General features: G+C 38.9%; 3 protein-coding genes across 3 annotated transcripts; 1 reads left to right on the forward strand and 2 right to left on the reverse strand.

Annotated features, from left to right (window-relative positions):
* The first annotated feature begins 3 nt into the window (after nucleotides 1-3).
* On the forward strand, nucleotides 4-12,701 carry LOC5504857 (excitatory amino acid transporter 3). The gene is made up of 7 exons (XM_001625670.3): nucleotides 4-650; nucleotides 2,834-2,876; nucleotides 3,538-3,866; nucleotides 8,659-8,892; nucleotides 9,718-9,909; nucleotides 10,618-10,752; nucleotides 11,203-12,701. Exons 1-7 carry the CDS (start codon nucleotides 175-177, stop codon nucleotides 11,399-11,401), a joined length of 1,608 nt encoding a protein of 535 aa, XP_001625720.1. The 5' UTR covers nucleotides 4-174; the 3' UTR covers nucleotides 11,402-12,701.
* Nucleotides 4,136-7,691, reverse strand: LOC116612469 (trichohyalin). Its single transcript, XM_032373195.2, has 4 exons — nucleotides 7,633-7,691; nucleotides 7,409-7,474; nucleotides 6,067-6,745; nucleotides 4,136-5,748 (listed from the first exon to the last, which is right to left on the reverse strand). The coding sequence occupies exons 3-4, from the start codon at nucleotides 6,655-6,657 to the stop codon at nucleotides 5,635-5,637; spliced, it is 705 nt and encodes a 234-aa protein (XP_032229086.2). The 5' UTR covers nucleotides 6,658-6,745; nucleotides 7,409-7,474; nucleotides 7,633-7,691; the 3' UTR covers nucleotides 4,136-5,634.
* Nucleotides 12,113-17,232, reverse strand: LOC5504861 (coiled-coil domain-containing protein 153). The gene is made up of 6 exons (XM_032373194.2): nucleotides 17,017-17,232; nucleotides 16,821-16,895; nucleotides 16,254-16,373; nucleotides 15,408-15,500; nucleotides 14,389-14,519; nucleotides 12,113-13,786 (listed from the first exon to the last, which is right to left on the reverse strand). The coding sequence occupies exons 1-6, from the start codon at nucleotides 17,075-17,077 to the stop codon at nucleotides 13,658-13,660; spliced, it is 609 nt and encodes a 202-aa protein (XP_032229085.2). The 5' UTR covers nucleotides 17,078-17,232; the 3' UTR covers nucleotides 12,113-13,657.
* Nucleotides 17,233-17,285: the final 53 nt, after the last annotated feature.

Genomic DNA, 17,285 nt, shown 5'->3' on the forward strand with positions numbered 1-17,285 from the left:
GTGGCTTATTGGTCTGCAGAAGTCCACCCCGCAAGATACTTGGTGGATGCTGTAGCTGAAGCCCCAATCGCCGTGAGGGGTGTTATATTTGCATTCTGGTATTTGCGTGCTTTTCACGGCTGGAGGACGTGGATCACGTAGTGTTGCTTAATCGGTATTAGAGCAGGGCGAATCATGGCCGCTCTGCGAGATTGCTCCAACTTCAGCTGCAAGTCTTGCTTGCTGACTATCTTCCGTAAATTCAAGAGCGATCTACTACTTGCTTTCATAATTCTAGGAGCAGTTTTGGGCTTTGTCATTGGCGCCATAATCAACAAACCGATCGAGCAAATCTTGACCCCCGAAGATCGAAAGACCACTATAATGTTGATCGGATTTCCAGGCGAGCTCTTCATGAACATGCTGAAACTCGTTATCCTTCCTCTAATAGTGGCAAGTCTGATTAGTGCATTAGCCTGCATGGATCCCAAAGCCACGGGGAAGATTGGGAGGCGTGTTTTACTGTTCTATTTTCTCACGACTATCAGTGCTGCTATTTTAGGTCTGATCTTGGTGCTTGCAATTCGGCCCGGACGGGTCGTAAAACCGGTGGAGAAGCAAGGGCAGCCAGTGAGCTATCGCACGATGGATTCATTCTTAGACTTGCTAAGGTAAAACTTGAATGTTGTGTGTTATTTGTCAAGACTCTACTCTAGCGTCTTTGTTGTGTGCATACGGTTAAAATGATTACACTTGAGCGGTTGATTGCACGCATGTTAATAAGAGCCTTTTGCAATGATTTACTTATATTGCCAGATGATTTGACAGACAACATCTTACTCAAGTGGTCTCTTTATCAAGTTGAATGGTATTATACTTATGTCATCGTATCAAACACAATGACATAACTGTCTAGGATAAAATATGGACTCTGGAATGTGGACTATGGATTATAGCAATTGCAGTGCATGTCTTGTGTAATATAAGTCATTTTTAGGGGGGGGGGATAATTTACTAACAGGAATGCTATATAGAGGGGGGATAGGCTTTTTGATCGGCAGATCCCAGCTAAATAAAATGACAGGCAGATTACGGATGCACAGCAAAAATAGGGTTGTGGGTTGTGTCGTTGTGTACTGCTAAACTAAACCAAGTCCTAAACCATGTCATGGGTCAAACAAAGGCTTATCATGGTAAAACATTTGGCTTCAATATTATGCATACATTAACTTGTACACAACAGAAGTCAAGAATAGAGAAGATTTATACCTGTCCACTCTCCCTCATTAGATGGGAGTCTAAAGATTTTGCTCTCGTGGAGCACCAAATCTACTGCTTTTTGGCAATTTATTATCGCTTCCAAAAAACATTATTTTGTAGAACTGTAGTAAATGACATTTTGTCTATTTTCTGTTAAAGTGATAAAGAAATAATTTTCTAGCCTAAGTATCAGGGAATTCTATTTTTCAAAAGTTTGAGAGGAAAAATACAACTATGCCTGGCACAAATACTAGACGCGATGCCTGCCGCCCCTTTTCAGGCCCTTTTCAGGCCTCTAGTGGATCTAAGCTTCAAAAAATGATACCAATGAGAAATAAACACATGCAATGACTGGCCTGGGCAAGAAATTTGAACATCTATCAAAAGCAGCAATGGCAACCGGAACCTGATCAAATCAACCAATCAGAACACCCCATTCTGATTGCCATCGGCTGCCATCCAATTTGGATCCATGGAAACATGAGATCTGTACAGTATTTGTATCAGGCCTTCTTTTTATGGCTTCCTGTAATATACTTCATAGGTAACAATAAAAGAGGGCCTGACACTTGGGCTGATATTTTCCTTGCGTAGCACAATTTATCTAACACCCTCTTGAGATCTATAAGTGGATTTGTTTGTGAGAGCTCTCTGTACCGCAAATGCCTGCAAGGGTATACCCACCCCTCCCAAAAAAAAATAATTCTCAAGCCTTGAGATCTTCGGAGGTTAACAGGTATGACTGTTCAATTCTTATAACATACCGGATCACAGCTATCACAGTCATGAAAATTATTAAAAATTATTCTGCTTGAAGGTTACATAAAAATCACATTTATGATTTTCAATTCTTTTTGTCTATCATGTGTTTCAGATTCAGATAGAAGCACAACTTTGTGCGGATCAGCAGATTTCTAGTAAAACATGAGTGAATTGGCAGATTCTGCGACCCATTCAAACCCCCCCTCCCCTATATAGAATGTCACTCTGAGCACTGAGGCCTCTGTAACTAAATGAATATAAGCCCACCCAATTGCGTAATAGGAACCTAAAAGTTATATAGTTGAACTGTAATGTAACAGGTTAAACTCTTCCATGTGTCATCCTGTAAATAATTTGCTTTGTACAGGGGCTAATATATTTGGATATAACTAAAAATGGTAAATCATATTATATGCACTTAAAAAAACTTGTTTTAACCTTGTCTCTACTATACAATCACTGCCTATTTTAAGTTTGATTTCAATTACTGGCATTTTGTGTTCTCCAACTATGACAATAACAAGAACTCTGCAAGCTCATATAGTTCAAAATAGCATATCCTAATGCATATATCAATTAAAAATTATCTGCTAAACAACTGGATTGAAAACAGTTTCGTCATGTCAAATGTTACACAATGCATCAACAGATTGCCCATGGTTCTGATAGCTTGCTACAGTGGAAAAAGTGAAAATTGAATTTTAGATTAAACCAAATCAGTTATTGCATCTAAAACAGTTAGTGCATCCAAATCATTTTTACGAGTTTGAGCTTACTCATAGGTGTAAGATCTAAAACATTGCTTATATACTGAAGTTTCTTTGTATTGCAGGAGCCTATTCCCAAACAATATTGTTGAGGCATGTTTTATACAGGTATAATTTATTATTTGATAAATGTATATTGGTTGTTTGTGCTGTGGTTTCATGGTCAGGCATGTAGCCAGGATTTTATTTGGGGGGTGAGAAATCCGAAAAAGTGCACCTAATTTTTCGGGATTGGGGGGGGGGTTCTCTGATAAAAATCTTACCAACCCCGAAAAACCAAAAAGGGATTTTTTTATGTCTTTGCAGTATCTCCACGGGACTTTTATTGTCAGATTTGATGACATACTGGAGTGACTTAGCTTATGCTTTATAGTTTTGTCTACAAATAGCACGTCCACCGAAAGTAGACTTTCCGCCTTTGTGTGTGTGTGTGCGTTCGCACCCGCTGCACCCACTGGGTACGGGCCTGATGTTTATGGCATAAAAGTCTTGGACCCTTTTCTTGAGTTGTTCTTGTGATCTTGAACTCTTTACTTGAGTTTTGGAAAGCTCAGCCCACCTCCACAACAAACACCTTCCCTCCACACATGCACTCTCTTTTGAGGGTTTTCAATATGTATAAGGAGAGTGGCATGGTGATTTTGCTTTTTGTATGTTGGGAAAAATTGATATTCTTTTTCAGTATTTGTTGATGCTTTGATATTATAGTATTTCAGGTTCTGAGATATATACTGTTATTTTTTACTTATTTTGCTTTTTAATTTTATAGTACAAAACAAAATATGCATATGACCCTGGCAAGTACATGAGCTACAACACCACAGAAAACATCACCTCCATCACCTCTCGAGTCACAACCACCATCATCAGCAATGGCACCCATAACATCACTACTGTAGTGAAGGAGGTGTACCCACCCAGTAATCTCATCCCGTCTGGCCGTCAAGCATCATCTGGCACTAATGTGCTTGGTATCGCCATGTTTTGCTTGGTGTTTGGAATCATACTAAGCCGTATGGGGGCCAAGGCAGAGCCACTAAGAGCTTTTTTCTGCTCACTCAATGATGCTGTTATGAGACTTGTAATGATCATCATGTGGTACGTGTTGACTCCTCCCCTCAATTATTATGTTGTGGTAATATGCGTTAGCCCCTCCCCTCAATCATGATTGAGTTGAACCAATAGACCACCATCCAGTTTTTTTAGAATCTAATACACCGTTTAGATTCGGATGGTGGCTTATTCAATTTTTATAGTTTTTTTTGTGGGTGTGGTGAGGGGGGATGGGGAGGGGGCTTATTTGAGAGGTGGCACATTTTGGGAAGGTGGCACTAATTTTATTTCAATGGAAAATACCAACCTTTGAATTTAGTTAGTTAAGACATTTTTTTATTGAGAATGACACCTTATATCAATACAGATGATATACATGTGGCTCTCAGAAAATTATTAAATTATTACAGATATACATAATGATAACAAATATACATAATGTTTTACAATAGTGTTAAAAAAACAATTTTCAGTAGGAAAAGTATTAGGGACTTTAAGATTCGGTACGGCGGACCTCTGCTATAGCGGTCTTTGGCCGTGGTGGTCTGGAGCGACTACGCGGACTCCCGCCAAAAGATTAAGATTTTCCGCGGTACGGCTACGGCAACATTACAGATGTAAACAAACAAGATAGCTGTCAGTCATGGTTTCTTTTAACGAACTAAGAAACCTTGTTGTCCTATCCTATGGCATGAATTATCTAACTGACACTGAATTTCTGCTGTTGTACAATTCATACAGCCCTCAAAACTCTGAAGTTATAACTTGCAACCAAGGAACAACTTGTAACGGAATTGAAGGGCTCTGTATGCTCTTAAAAAGGCTTTGCTACCCCTGTCGATACAGTGATATGGTTCACTTGTTTGCTAAGCCGGTTCCTGCCATTTGTATGATTACAAACGAAGTATTAGACTTTGTTTATCAAGCTCATAGTCATCGTGTTATCCAATGGAACAGTCAGCAGTTGAACCCAGCAAATCTCGAACGATTTGCCGATGCGGTACACAGCAAAGGGGTTCCACTTGACAATTGTTTTGGTTTTGTTGACGGGACTGTTCGGCCGATTTGTAGGCCAGCAACAGTAAACCAAAGATTGTTATATAATGGCCATTAGCGTGTTTATGGTATTAAATTCCAGTCTGTTGTTACCCCTGACGGAATGACTGCAAACATGTATGGTCCAGTCGGTAAGTATGACCTTACGAGTGTTACACAACCCAAAAATTGATTACAAAGTTACTTAAGTTTACATTTTGTTGCAAGGATTATAAGTTTCCTATGAGTTTCATTCGAGAAATTAAGTCATTTTTTTTTGTAATAGAGCAATATGAAAATTTGTGTCTAAGTCATCACACCCCGTCACAAACACTATAGTCTAATACACGTCTAATTGTTGTGAAAGCCCCTCCAATAGTTTGATGTGGTGTAACAAAACTTCTTACATTGCTCTTAGTCACTTGGTCCCCTACCCCAACTAGTAGAAACATGCATCACTAGTCATACCTTGAAAAACAAACACATTTTTACCATGTCCCTGGTCATTTCCTTAATAAATATTTGTTGACCCTGTTATTTCAAGAGGTATCACAAGAAATTGAAATATCCTCAAAATCAGGAAATACCAGTGGTTACTTTATTTTTTACAGGATGACAGGATCGTAGAAATCATTTAAAACTTCAACATAATTTATTTGAACTAACAAGCTATTGGAAAAAAAGTAAAACAAAAAAAGGAAAAACGAAACAGTCTAAAAAATAAAATATGATTCGTAACATGAACATATTCACTACTAGTGACTGTTCAACATAGTTACTATTTTGGCACAAACTTTCCAAGGAGCCCCATTATCGCCTGGTTTTGTTGGGCCATGAGGACTTGCATGTTTTGGCTCTGTTGCTGTTGTTGAGCCTGTTGCTGTTGTTGAGCCTGTTGCTGTTGTTGAGCCCGTTGCTGTTGTTGAGCCTGTTGCTGTTGTTGAGCCTGTTGCTGTTGTTGTTGCTGTTGTTGAGCCTGTTGCTGTTGTTGAGCCCGTTGTTGTTGTTGAGCCTGTTGCTGTTGTTGAGCCTGTTGCTGTTGTTGAGCCCGTTGTTGTTGTTGAGCCTGTTGCTGTTGTTGAGCCTGTTGCTGTTGTTGAGCCTGTTGCTGTTGTTGAGCCTGTTGCTGTTGTTGAGCCTGTTGCTGTTGTTGAGCCTGTTGCTGTTGTTGAGCCTGTTGCTGTTGTTGAGCCTGTTGCTATATTAATGCCTGCAACATGGACTGCTGCTGTTTCTGCATGGCTTCAAACTGAGCACACTTATTTTCCTCCTCCATCTTCTTTATGTTAAACTCCTTTTCTCTAAAAGCTGCTTCTGATTCAGCCTTTCCTTGCAGAAACTCTAATGCTTCATTTGAACTTCTCCTCCTCTTTTCATTCTTCTCTTCTTTTTCATCTCCCTTTCTTTTCTTTGTTTGCCCCATCCGCTCAAGGGCTTGCATTCGTATGTCTTCTCCAATAGCCTTTTCAGCCTTCTTTTTTTCATCTTCCCTTTCACCTGCATCCCTTTCTCTCTCTGCTATATCTTCAAGGATCATGTCAGGCTCATCAGGGAAAATCCCTGATGCTGCTTGTTCTGCTCTTTCTTTTTGTTTAAATCTCCTTTGGAGAAGAGCGAATCTTTTCCTTACAGCCCTTTGTGAGAGATTGGGCTTGAATTTCACAGTTGTTGACTGGATTAGAGCTTCTGCAATCGTATTCCATAGTCTTCCAGCCTCATTACTTCCCTTTTTCTGTTTATAAACTCCAATGGTTAGAACCTCTCGGCACAGCAATAAGTCATGGTCCATAGTCCACAGCATGGAACCGCTGTCAGCTCACCCTTTATGAAGCCCAGTCCGTTACTTCAAAAGAAACTTTTTCTTCTAACAACAGCACTAGTTTTGTTTTCTGAAATTATAATATTGTCTTTGCTTACATAACTGAGAATGGGAGGGCCATATGTTAGAAAACTGAAAGGTTAATTATGCCAACCTCATTAAATAAAGAGTATTGTATTGTATTGTAGAATGCCCCTGTTTAGGTATTTAGTTGAGAAGTATTTCAATAGATATAATGGAGACTTGCTATTTTAGTAAAGAGCTCACTATAAAAGGACTGAATATTTATACCACTAGAGTATTATGATATGCGATACTTAAGCATGGGGCCAAAACCAACTTCATTAAATTCAGAAATCAGGAATGTAAAATAAAATAAATCGTAATTAAGTATATTTGAATCTGTATGAAAAAGAACTGTATTTTATATATTTTCACGAGCTCTTCAGCGAAAAGGGTGACTTTCTGCCGAATATTTAATACGGAAACCTTTTCGGATCCTTACTAAGACTTTCAGCTATCAAATCCGAACAGATAAACACAATCTAGGGAATAAAAGCGTACCCTCCTCTGTTGTTTTGATGTTCAAAGCACTAGATTAAAAGTATTAAAATTTGTAAATCAGATAGCTGCACACCCCAAAAACATGGGCCATCTTGAATATATTAGGGTCGAGGATACTTGCAACGCCATTTGATCAATGCTAAACAAGAAATACAATTCCTGTACTTACGATGACTTCGGCTTCGCCTTGATCTCCGCCATGATGAAACCAACTCGATGAAACAACGCTACAACTCTGTGCAGATAGATTCAAAATTTTCGCTCAAAAAATGACACAATAATAATCAAAACTGCAGAATAGCCAGGATGAATGATATCGCAATAAAAAAAATGTACTTAAACGAGCATTTAACACGTAAATGTTGCAGAAAGTATGATGTATTGCTCACGTACCAACCACTCCGCCTATCGTGCAGTTCTGGCGTAGCAGGCAACTCGGTTACGGCGTGAAGGTACGACCAGACCATGCGTGGTGACGTCACCGGAAGTAAAATTTCCATCAAACCGCCGTAGTAGAGGTCCGCCGTATCGAATCCTAAAGTCGCTATTTATATGTTTAGTGCAGCACTAAAGGTAATAAGGGATTTGCTTTCCCTAACATTCAATGGAAGCGCGTTCCATGCTTTGGCCCCACCAAAGGCGAAAAATCGTTGTCCGAGAGGCAAATGTTCCGCTAATGGGCAGTCTCATTTTACATCCATTATTACTCGGGCAGCACGCTTCTGTAAAAGGATCATGGCGTCGGTGTGCTTTTTAAAACTGTCGCCCCAAATTATAGCCCCATAATCCATTATAGGCTGGATGAGAGAAAATAAGACAGTCAATAAGACGGCTGAGAATAATTTGTGCTCATGTAGATATATAGAAGTTGAAGGGATAACAAGTATACCCGTGGTTGTAATGTGAGAATGTCAAAGCCAGCAAAGGCAGCAGCTAAGAAAAATTAACACCATTCAAGTGTGTTCATTTTGCTTAGATCATTCTTAGCGGGGGGAGGGGGCGTATCATAACGGTAAGCCCTTGTTGGAAAAGTGTTTTAAACATGTGTGCAGTAGAGCTGTCAGATAGATTCTAAAGAAAATGTCATTGTCTGGTCGACACCAGTCCTGTAGTTAAGATTTTGTGTGTGCGTAAATGGAGGAGGGTATTAAGATGTAAAGTGGGACGTTTATTCTTTGTATATCCTCAGCTATAGTAGTAGTATACTCTTCTTTTTTTTTTTGCGTTACTTCCCAGCCAAGAGAGAAGGATACTGACCAGAATTTCCTAGCTTATGATATTAGTTATAAGTTGCCGTTCCAAACTTGAATACAATGCAAATGACTTCGGTCCTTTGCACTTATTTGTATCTGGAACGACACATAAGAAAAATGACACTTGCCTCGGACTTTGCATTATTACTGTTTTTGTTTTCTCCAGGCTCTCTCCCATTGGCATCTGTAGTATTGTGGCAGCCAAGGTCGGCGAGATGGGGGATATTGTGGGTGTGCTCTCGATGGTTGGTTACTTCATGCTGACAGTGATCAGTTCCATCCTGATTCATGGTTTATTTGTGCTCCCGCTTATGTACTTCGTGATGACGAGAAAGAACCCTTACAAGTTCATGCTTGGTATGGGGGATGCTCTCGTCACAGCCTTTGGTATTTCCTCTAGGTAAGTATGGCTAACAAGACCACAGAGTGTGTCACCGAAGCCAGTTGCGTGAAAGACGGAAAAGCCAAGCTTAGCAGTTCCGTACCCAGGGGGGAGGGGGGTGCAGGGGGTGCGTTCGTATCCCCCCACAACGGCGGCAAGTCCCATTCCGCGGTTCGCAATAGACATGCTATTTGTAGACAAAACTGAAAAGCATAAGCGAATTAGATAACAAGGCATTCTAGATCTCTCTGGTATACGTCATCAATCTAAAACTTTTTGCAGCCAAATCCGATAATAAACGTTCCGTGGAGATACTTCAATGACATAAAAAAAATCCCTTTTTGTTCTTTCGAGGGTGGTCAGATTTTTATTAGAAAACTTACACCTGTCTCCCCCCCTCCCCCCAAAAAATACGTTGCACTTCTTCGGATTTCGCATCCCATAAGAACAATCTGGGGTTCGGACCTGCTTAGTTAGCCAAGCTAAAACGGAGAAACCGAACTTGCGAGGCAGAGCAGATTTCAGAAGACCCTCGGCCCTAAATCCGCCGAGCGCTACGTCCGATATAACGGGTTTTCCAAGAGCTTTTCTGTGGCGCTTATCGAGAGCCTGTTTCGCAGGCTAGTGTTACCGCAACTAAGATTGCTGCAGTTGTATGGGTAAATACCTCATAATAGCATAAACACAACATTTAATTCAACCACCAATAAATATTAAATGATTTGCACATGGTCCTCATCTCAAATTAGATTACCTGGTATGATTTAATATTCTTTTTTTTGTGACAGTGTTTAATATTGTTTTGCAAGATTATGATTTTATTGTCAAAACGTTTTTTTCTAGCTCAGCTACATTGCCTACAACGATCCGATGTGCCGAGGAAACGGGAGTAGATGAGCGCATAGCGAAATTTGTGCTACCGCTGGGTGCAACTGTCAACATGGATGGAGGCGCTCTCTTTGAATCGTGTGTGGTGATTTTCATCGCGCAGATCAATGGAGTACCTATGGAAGCGGCATTTCTCTTCAACACTGTGTAAGATATTTCGTTCCCGGATGAATTTCCTGACTTATTTAAATTTCCTCAATTTCGCCCACTTTTTAAAACAGAAAGAAGTAGAGACCCTATTGCTCAGCCGTGAACAGCCGAAAAACGACGGGAAAATATCTAAAGATCGTTTCACATGAAATAAGGCAGATAATTTCTTAATTAAGTACTCAGCGAGTAACAGCAAACGAAATAGCAAGGTGTGATTTTTATAGCTTTAGTCACTACTTATATAAGCTTAAATAGCGATGATCAGGGCAAAATGCACTGAATAACCTAAAATCATATGCCCTAACGGTATTAGAGTTTTGTATATGGAAGATTAGAAAATTAGGGGAAATTGCCTGAAAACTTGCTTGTTTAGTATCTCTCCGTAGGATGTGTGTGTAAAGGTTTTTCTGTCATGTTGCTATCATTTCATGTGTGGCACGGCGCGGCATTTTTGCATCCCGCTTCTGACACCATGTTTTGTTTCATTAATTAAAATGATTGATATTATTTGGTTGGAGTATATTTGGCACCGGGATAACAAGTTGATTCCGTGTTTTTTGGAATCGTTTGTCTTATGTTAATGTGTAATATTTTATTTAATATTCTACAATTTTTGGATATCGTTTGTGTACTAATGTTCTACTCTCACAACATTTGATTCTGTTTGGATTGGATCATTGTCTAACGTCTTGCTCTCTACAACAGGTTGATGGCGGCCGCTATCTCTGTTGGTGCCGCAGGTATCCCATCCGCTGGTTTTATCTACCCTGTTATTGTATTACAATCTGTTGGTCTCCCTGTGGAGGACTTAGCTCTTGTCCTGCCCATTGAATGGCTTCTGTAAGTATTGTCAATGCATCTTACCCAATTTTGCTGTGCACGTGTATATTGCTTGACTACCCTCTTTGTACAAGGAAAACGCTTTGATTAAGTTTAACTTATTATCAGGAATTGTCAAGTCATGAGCTATTTTACAGTTTAAATGGCGGATAAAGTAGTTAATGGATATGTTTTTCTCAGATCAAACAGTATTGAATGTATCGCAAAATGATATCAATATACATTAGATGACGAAAATTGTGAAAGAAAAAGAAGAATAGAGATCGAATATTACTTTTGCATTCCTTCTTGTTATATCCTGCCCTTGCCCTTGCTGTACATGTTAGAATGTGCCTAGCATTATCACTGCGTCATGTGCATATTTGTAACACAACTTCCACATACTGTCACACAACTTCCTTGCACAACCTCGACCCAGGTCAAACCCTGTCCATTTTGTTTGTCTTCCAGGGACCGGTTCCGTACGACAGTAAATGTGTGGGGCGATGCAGTAGGAGCAGGAATAGTGAACCACATGTCTAAAGCAGATCTGGTCGCCATGGATGCCCTCCAAATGGAACAAGGGCACGTCTCCCCTGGCTCACCAAGCTCAGATCACCTCATGATCACGCACAAAGATGCGGATGATCTGATGACGACAGAATTTTGACAAGCTCCCTCTATTTATCGTATTGAGTCCATGCATGAGTAACTGACGGGAGTACTATAAACATCTAAAATGATTGAATTTTAAATACATTTATACCTTTTGTAATTCACTTCGCTTTTGCCAGTTTTTGTTAGTTTGGCATTACGATCTGGGTTTAGTCATATTGATATTACAAATGTCTTTGTATATAAAAAAACATTATTTTCCACCCACCATAAAATACACACAAAGTCATTTTGATTATACAATTTTCTTAAAATGATGCAATTTTTAGCCAATTTCCCTAACCATATCCAGGTTTTGATGGACATTTATTATGCATGTTTTGCTCTTTTGCTTGTTCTTTTTTGCTTCCTATGGATAAAAGGAAAATGATCACAAGACCGTTTTCTGAGTCAAGTTGCTACTCCAAGTAAATTGTTCACAGAACATGATGGTACAGAGAGCATTCAACGTAGTCTTCTCTCTCAATAATCACCATCAAGCTATTTCTTACACTGGGACCACCACAAAACAGAACTCCATTAAGCGGACACCCCCTCTGTAAATTTTAAATCTAATCTGTACTCAAGCTCTCTATATAAAACCTCTATAAAGCCAACACCTCCAAAGATTGTCTGTCATATCAGGGGGCTGAAAAGAGGGAGGGGCAGAGGGTTCTACACATGTTTTTGGATATTTACTTGTTTTACTACAACAGAAGGAGAACAATTTCAGCTTGATGGTGATTTTATTGTAGTTTTTCAATCATTGTTTAATAAGTATTTATTATTGTTGCAGTTTAGTTGATTGCATACAATCGAAATTGTAAAGATTTATATGTTAGTTAGGCTTGATTTCATTCATACCATCTTTAAGAAATCCAGGGTTTTTTTCTCTCACTGTTCAATCCAGAAAAAAAAAGTCCCTAGGAAACAACTTTGTCACTACTCTTGATGTGTTCAAAGATTCAACTCATCTGTATTGAGGACTGTTTACACAGCAATGACAGGTCTCAACAAGTCTTGCCACAACTTCTGACAAAGTTGCTTCGCATGGACTTTTTCTTTCATTTAGTAAAAAGGAAAGACAGAAAATCGTGGCATTTCTGAGGATGAGCAACCACCAGTGTGCAAATTTCTAATTTTATAAGCCCAGAAGTCAAACCTAAAAGTAGAAATTTCCAATTTAATCCATAGTTAGTAACGCGTGACGCATAACAGCTTTGTATATACAGATAAACATCACCTTGTACTTGGAAAACAATACATTCGTCTTTATATGCAATGCTATTAAAGTCTGCTTTCTGTTTATGACACAATTTAATGTTGTATACAACATTATCCATAACCCTCCTGCTTTCATAATATTGTCACATTTTGGATTATTTCGATTTTAAAAGTCCCAACTCCCAATGCTATTTGGTTGTGGATAAGAAAAAGTGCAGTGTATTTTTACACCAACAAAACCCAAAATGTGAACAACATATCTTCCCTATTTGCACTATAAAACATAGTGATTTACCAGTAATAGCTTCGTCAATACCTTTTCACGAAGTTTAGTTTTGTGCTGAAAACGAATGCAGGGGTTTTGCCATAAACGTCTTTGTTTTGGGCGTCTTATAGGTGGGGAAGGACGGGGGAAGTCTCCTAAGTTTTATTTTATAAGTCTGTCTACAGTCAAACGCTGTCAAACACTGTAGAAGTATAGATTTTGGGTCTAGCCCCTAAGCTTAGTTTTCGAGAGGGGTAGAAAAAAAAAGAAATCAAGAAATAATACTTTTTGTTTCCCAAAAGTGCTGCAATTAATGAAGCAAAGCCTTTGAACAGAGTGCACATGGGAAAATTTCTGAGAATACAGTCATATTTTTTTTTCAAGTGGACCATGACATCCCCGGGGGGTACTCCGATATCAAACAGATGGGGATCATCGTCTGGATTTTTTTTTAAACAAACTAAAGTGGGCATAGTCTTGTTATATTTTAACCTGGGCGTGGTTAGGCATGAATTTACCCTCTAAAAGATACAGTGGGTTGTGTGATTTTTTTGCTGGTGAGTGATCTAAAAACACTAAATGACAAATTTTAACACTTTTTCATGAGCTATAATAGCACCCTAAAAGATAACGAGGTAAAAAAAATCTGGGCATTCTCATTTTCACCCCTAAAAGATACACAAAGCTCCAATTTACACCCTAAAAGATACGACAATGATCCCTGTCCGATGGATATAGGGAGTACCCCCCCCCCCCCCCCCCCCCCCCCGGACATCCCTTAAGCTATATTTCTAACGGATTTAAGCCAAACTCTAATAATATTTGCTTGTTCCTCTCTTGAATCTCAGATGACTGTGTCTCCCATTTTGATCTTGCTTCGTCCACTTTCAATGTCATCTTGTCAAATGCGTCCTGAAGAAAACGAATGTACACCTTTTAATCAATCTTATGCAAATTGTCAAGCAAACATCTCTAGCACAATGGGGAGGTTGGCCAACTTTGTTATTCAACATCAAAGTTTTGCTGCCAATGCTACGCTTGATAGACCACAAGACCAAGGAAATGTTGGCAAACTACTTCACCACACAACACCTCCAGATGGTATACAAAAAGTGACAGTATTGTTGGCCTGCAATTGTGGGAATCAAGGTGGTCAGGCATTTCAGTCGTTAGGCAACTATCCACTAGGCAACTGACAGGAAATTAAAAGCATGGTACTGAAAGTACAACCAACTGTATGGCTGCCTAACAACTCTAGGCAACGGGTTGGGTTGGTTGTGTAGTATACGGTTGCCTAAACACCAGTAACCTTTTGGTGAGCATGCTGCTGTTAACATTGAGATATGTTGGCTTAAAATGGTTTTATTGGGAAGTCTTGGACCCCAACCATCTTTGGTATGCTCCTGACCCATTAAATCCCTTGGAGCTATGTACCTATGTTAGAGGATTTTTTCCTTAGTTTATGTATACCTATGTTAGAGGATTTTTTCCTTAGTTTATAAAACTGTACTCACATGAAGTATACTTTCATATACAGACTCCATATGTTCAATTTTGAACTTCAGCTCAGAAATAATTTGATCTTTTTCTCTTCTCATATCATCCCTTTCCTTTCTTGTTTTTTGGAGCTCTTCTTCAGTACTTGCTGTCATAGGAAAAGCAAACGTTATCAAAGGCTCTATTACCAGCTGTTTCTGTAAGCCTGCAGTATATGCCCTACATTGACAGGAAATAGAGCAGCAATATAATAGCAACATATATTGCTTATCCATTTATCCATTTGTGCCAAGGGCATATTCTTAACCATCCACTTTAAATGAGAGGGAAATTTTTGGTTTTACTCTATTCATTTTTTCGGCTGAGCCTGTCTCATTAATATACATACTGAGTAAATAAAAATGGATTAATTTAGGGAATGGGTACAACATTTTTAAAGGAATAAGGGAATGTGTCATGCAGCTGCCATGCAACTCATGTTTCTGACCATGATCACTACTAAGGATTGAAAATATTGTTGTTGTTTTTTGCGGAGGGAGAAGAAATGGAGAACTCAGATTAAAAAAACAACGCACATCAGGACAAGGGATAATAAACTACCTTAAATGATCTAATAAACCCCCAATGGTCTGAGAGAGGGTGTTCAATAGATAGGAGGTGTTCATTAGAGAGGGGCATTCTTTACAAACTATATCCATTAAAAAACCCAAGTGTTCTAGTTTAAGTCAGGATCACATTTAATTAAAGTCATCGTAGCAAGCATTTCTTGGCATTCAGCAAGTATCAAAAAGTAGAAGCCAAACTGAGATTAATTAAATTTGATTCCTTTGTCGTTTATTTTTAAGATGGGTAGGGGATAGGGGGCGTTAAATAGAGGGAGGCATTTATTAAAGAGGGGTGTTCATTTCAAACTTGTTAGCTTAGGGGGGCATTTATTAGATAGGCGTTCTATAGAGCTATGCTCTACCAACTACGGTACTCAGCTTCCCTCCACTTATCTGACGACACCTGTACACTTTTGGACCATAATACTCACCCAGTTGTCCTCGTAACTTAGTAACAGTCTGCTCAAGCATGTGGATTCGTAAAGCCATTTCCGACTGCATGGTCTTGTACTGACGAGTCAGATCTATCAAGGGACATAATGGATTAAACATCACACCTCAAAAACATAAAAGGGGTACTTCATAAACGTTAAAGGGGTATACCCAGGGGGGAGGGTAGCATCATGTCCGATGTTAACTGCACCGGGGATGTATAGAGCCACTTTAAAAGGAGATCTTCTTATTCAAAAATTACCAGATTTTACACATTTTCACACACACATATATATATATATATATTCCTGCATAACCCCCCCTCTTTAGAATATCCTCACTGTCCAAACCCTCTAAACAAATCCTGGTTATCAGGGGCGTACGCAGGATTTTAACAAGTTGCAGTCAAAGCATTCAGAAGATGAATGAAGGCGTGGCCCCTCACCCCGCATCCCCGTGAAGATTTCATAGCTCCCGCTTTTGGGTTTGAAATTGATGTCAGTGCGTCAGACTTTTGAGAATATTACACGACCCTCTGTCATCCTCGATCTGAAATAGGACTTCAGTCGTCGCGTGGCACTGAACGACATAACAATATGTTTGGAAATCATCTGTAGACTACCATTATTAGGAAAATTATAGTTTTTATTCTCATCATATATATAAAAATACAAAAAAATGAATGAGCAAACATTTGATTTTTCCCCCTCGTTATACAAATAAGATTGCAAATTTTTTTTGCAGTCCAGTGACTGCAGGCCTATAGGCTGCGTACGCCCCTGGTTATGTGTCTGCATAGCAATACAAAAAAAAACAGGTAAATAACAGGTAAATTGACAGTTCACCTGAAGAGATGTCCAGCTTGTTCTGCTGTTCTGTACCAACTTCTTCTTTTGCCTCCAGCATCTTGCCTTTCATCCTTTCTGCAGTATCCCGTGCCCGCCTTGTCAGCTCTGTCCTGGTTGCTGTAGATGACAATTACAATACAATATACTTTATTTATTGAGGGTATACATAAAATAACCGGTTAAAGTTTTCTAACTTATGCCTCTCAAATTAATGAACAGTTAACATATTCAATACTAAAAACAGACTAAATTGTCTTGAAGGAACCTTACTTAATAAAATAATATCCGGATACAGTTGAGGGGAGGAACAAAAAAGGCAAATTTAAAGAGCTATGGTAATGCTAGCCCAATAAAGACTATAAAAGGTAAATCAAAACAGAAAAACATCTTCATGAGCACTGATAGTCTGAAACTCTTGATAAGTAATAAGTTATTATACAACAATGGGTTTTTTTTATTTGACTTTTGTTAGTTCAATCATATTTGATACGAAATCAAATTAAAACCCTATCAAAATGACTAAAATATGTAGTTTCACTAAATAAATGTACTGCTTTGCTGTACCTAGCTCATCTTTAAGACACTCGATTTCCTCCAACGTTCGTTTGTATTTGTCTTCGATGGTGAGTTCTGTCTTCTCTGAAACGAAGAACGTAAACAACATGGTAACATGGTATACAGTGAAAGTGAGGCAATAAATCAACGTTTTAGCACAACCTTACGATAAAAGTTAATGTAAAACAATTTTCTCATATCTTACCATCTCCCTTCTTCTTTTTCTTTTTTCCCTTCCCCTTTCCCTTCTTCTTTTTTGGTGGCATTTTCGGTAAAAGTTCCAAACTATGTGTTTGGCTTCTCTTGATGCTTGTTGTCAAGAAGAAATGCAAGCACAAAAGACCACAGGGAGCCCTATTTTATGTGTTAATTTATCTTCCTCGAATATTCCTTAGTTACCTACTACTGTACTAGGGATTGAAAAAAAATTAAAAAAATATTCGGGTTAACATCAGAAAAAGACTTTACACAGCA

Source organism: Nematostella vectensis, chromosome 9 (assembly GCF_932526225.1).
Source record: "Nematostella vectensis chromosome 9, jaNemVect1.1, whole genome shotgun sequence".
Taxonomy (NCBI): domain Eukaryota; kingdom Metazoa; phylum Cnidaria; class Anthozoa; order Actiniaria; family Edwardsiidae; genus Nematostella; species Nematostella vectensis.

What these genes read in the sequence shown, in the direction of transcription:
- LOC5504857 (XM_001625670.3), top strand. Translation starts at nt 175, where the DNA reads ATGGCCGCTCTGCGAGATTGCTCCAACTTCAGCTGCAAGTCTTGCTTG. An exon ending in CTTGTAATGATCATCATGTG is followed by an intron (nt 3,867 to 8,658) that starts GTACGTGTTGAC and finishes TGTTTTCTCCAG; the next exon opens with GCTCTCTCCCATTGGCATCT. An exon ending in GCCTTTGGTATTTCCTCTAG is followed by an intron (nt 8,893 to 9,717) that starts GTAAGTATGGCT and finishes GTTTTTTTCTAG; the next exon opens with CTCAGCTACATTGCCTACAA.
- LOC116612469 (XM_032373195.2), bottom strand. Translation starts at nt 6,657, where the DNA reads ATGCTGTGGACTATGGACCATGACTTATTGCTGTGCCGAGAGGTTCTA. An exon ending in AGCAGCAGTCCATGTTGCAG is followed by an intron (nt 5,749 to 6,066) that starts GCATTAATATAG and finishes CAACAGCAACAG; the next exon opens with GCTCAACAACAGCAACAGGC.
- LOC5504861 (XM_032373194.2), bottom strand. Translation starts at nt 17,077, where the DNA reads ATGCCACCAAAAAAGAAGAAGGGAAAGGGGAAGGGAAAAAAGAAAAAG. An exon ending in CAAGCTGGACATCTCTTCAG is followed by an intron (nt 15,501 to 16,253) that starts GTGAACTGTCAA and finishes GTCCCTTGATAG; the next exon opens with ATCTGACTCGTCAGTACAAG. An exon ending in TATATGAAAGTATACTTCAT is followed by an intron (nt 13,787 to 14,388) that starts GTGAGTACAGTT and finishes CGTTTTCTTCAG; the next exon opens with GACGCATTTGACAAGATGAC.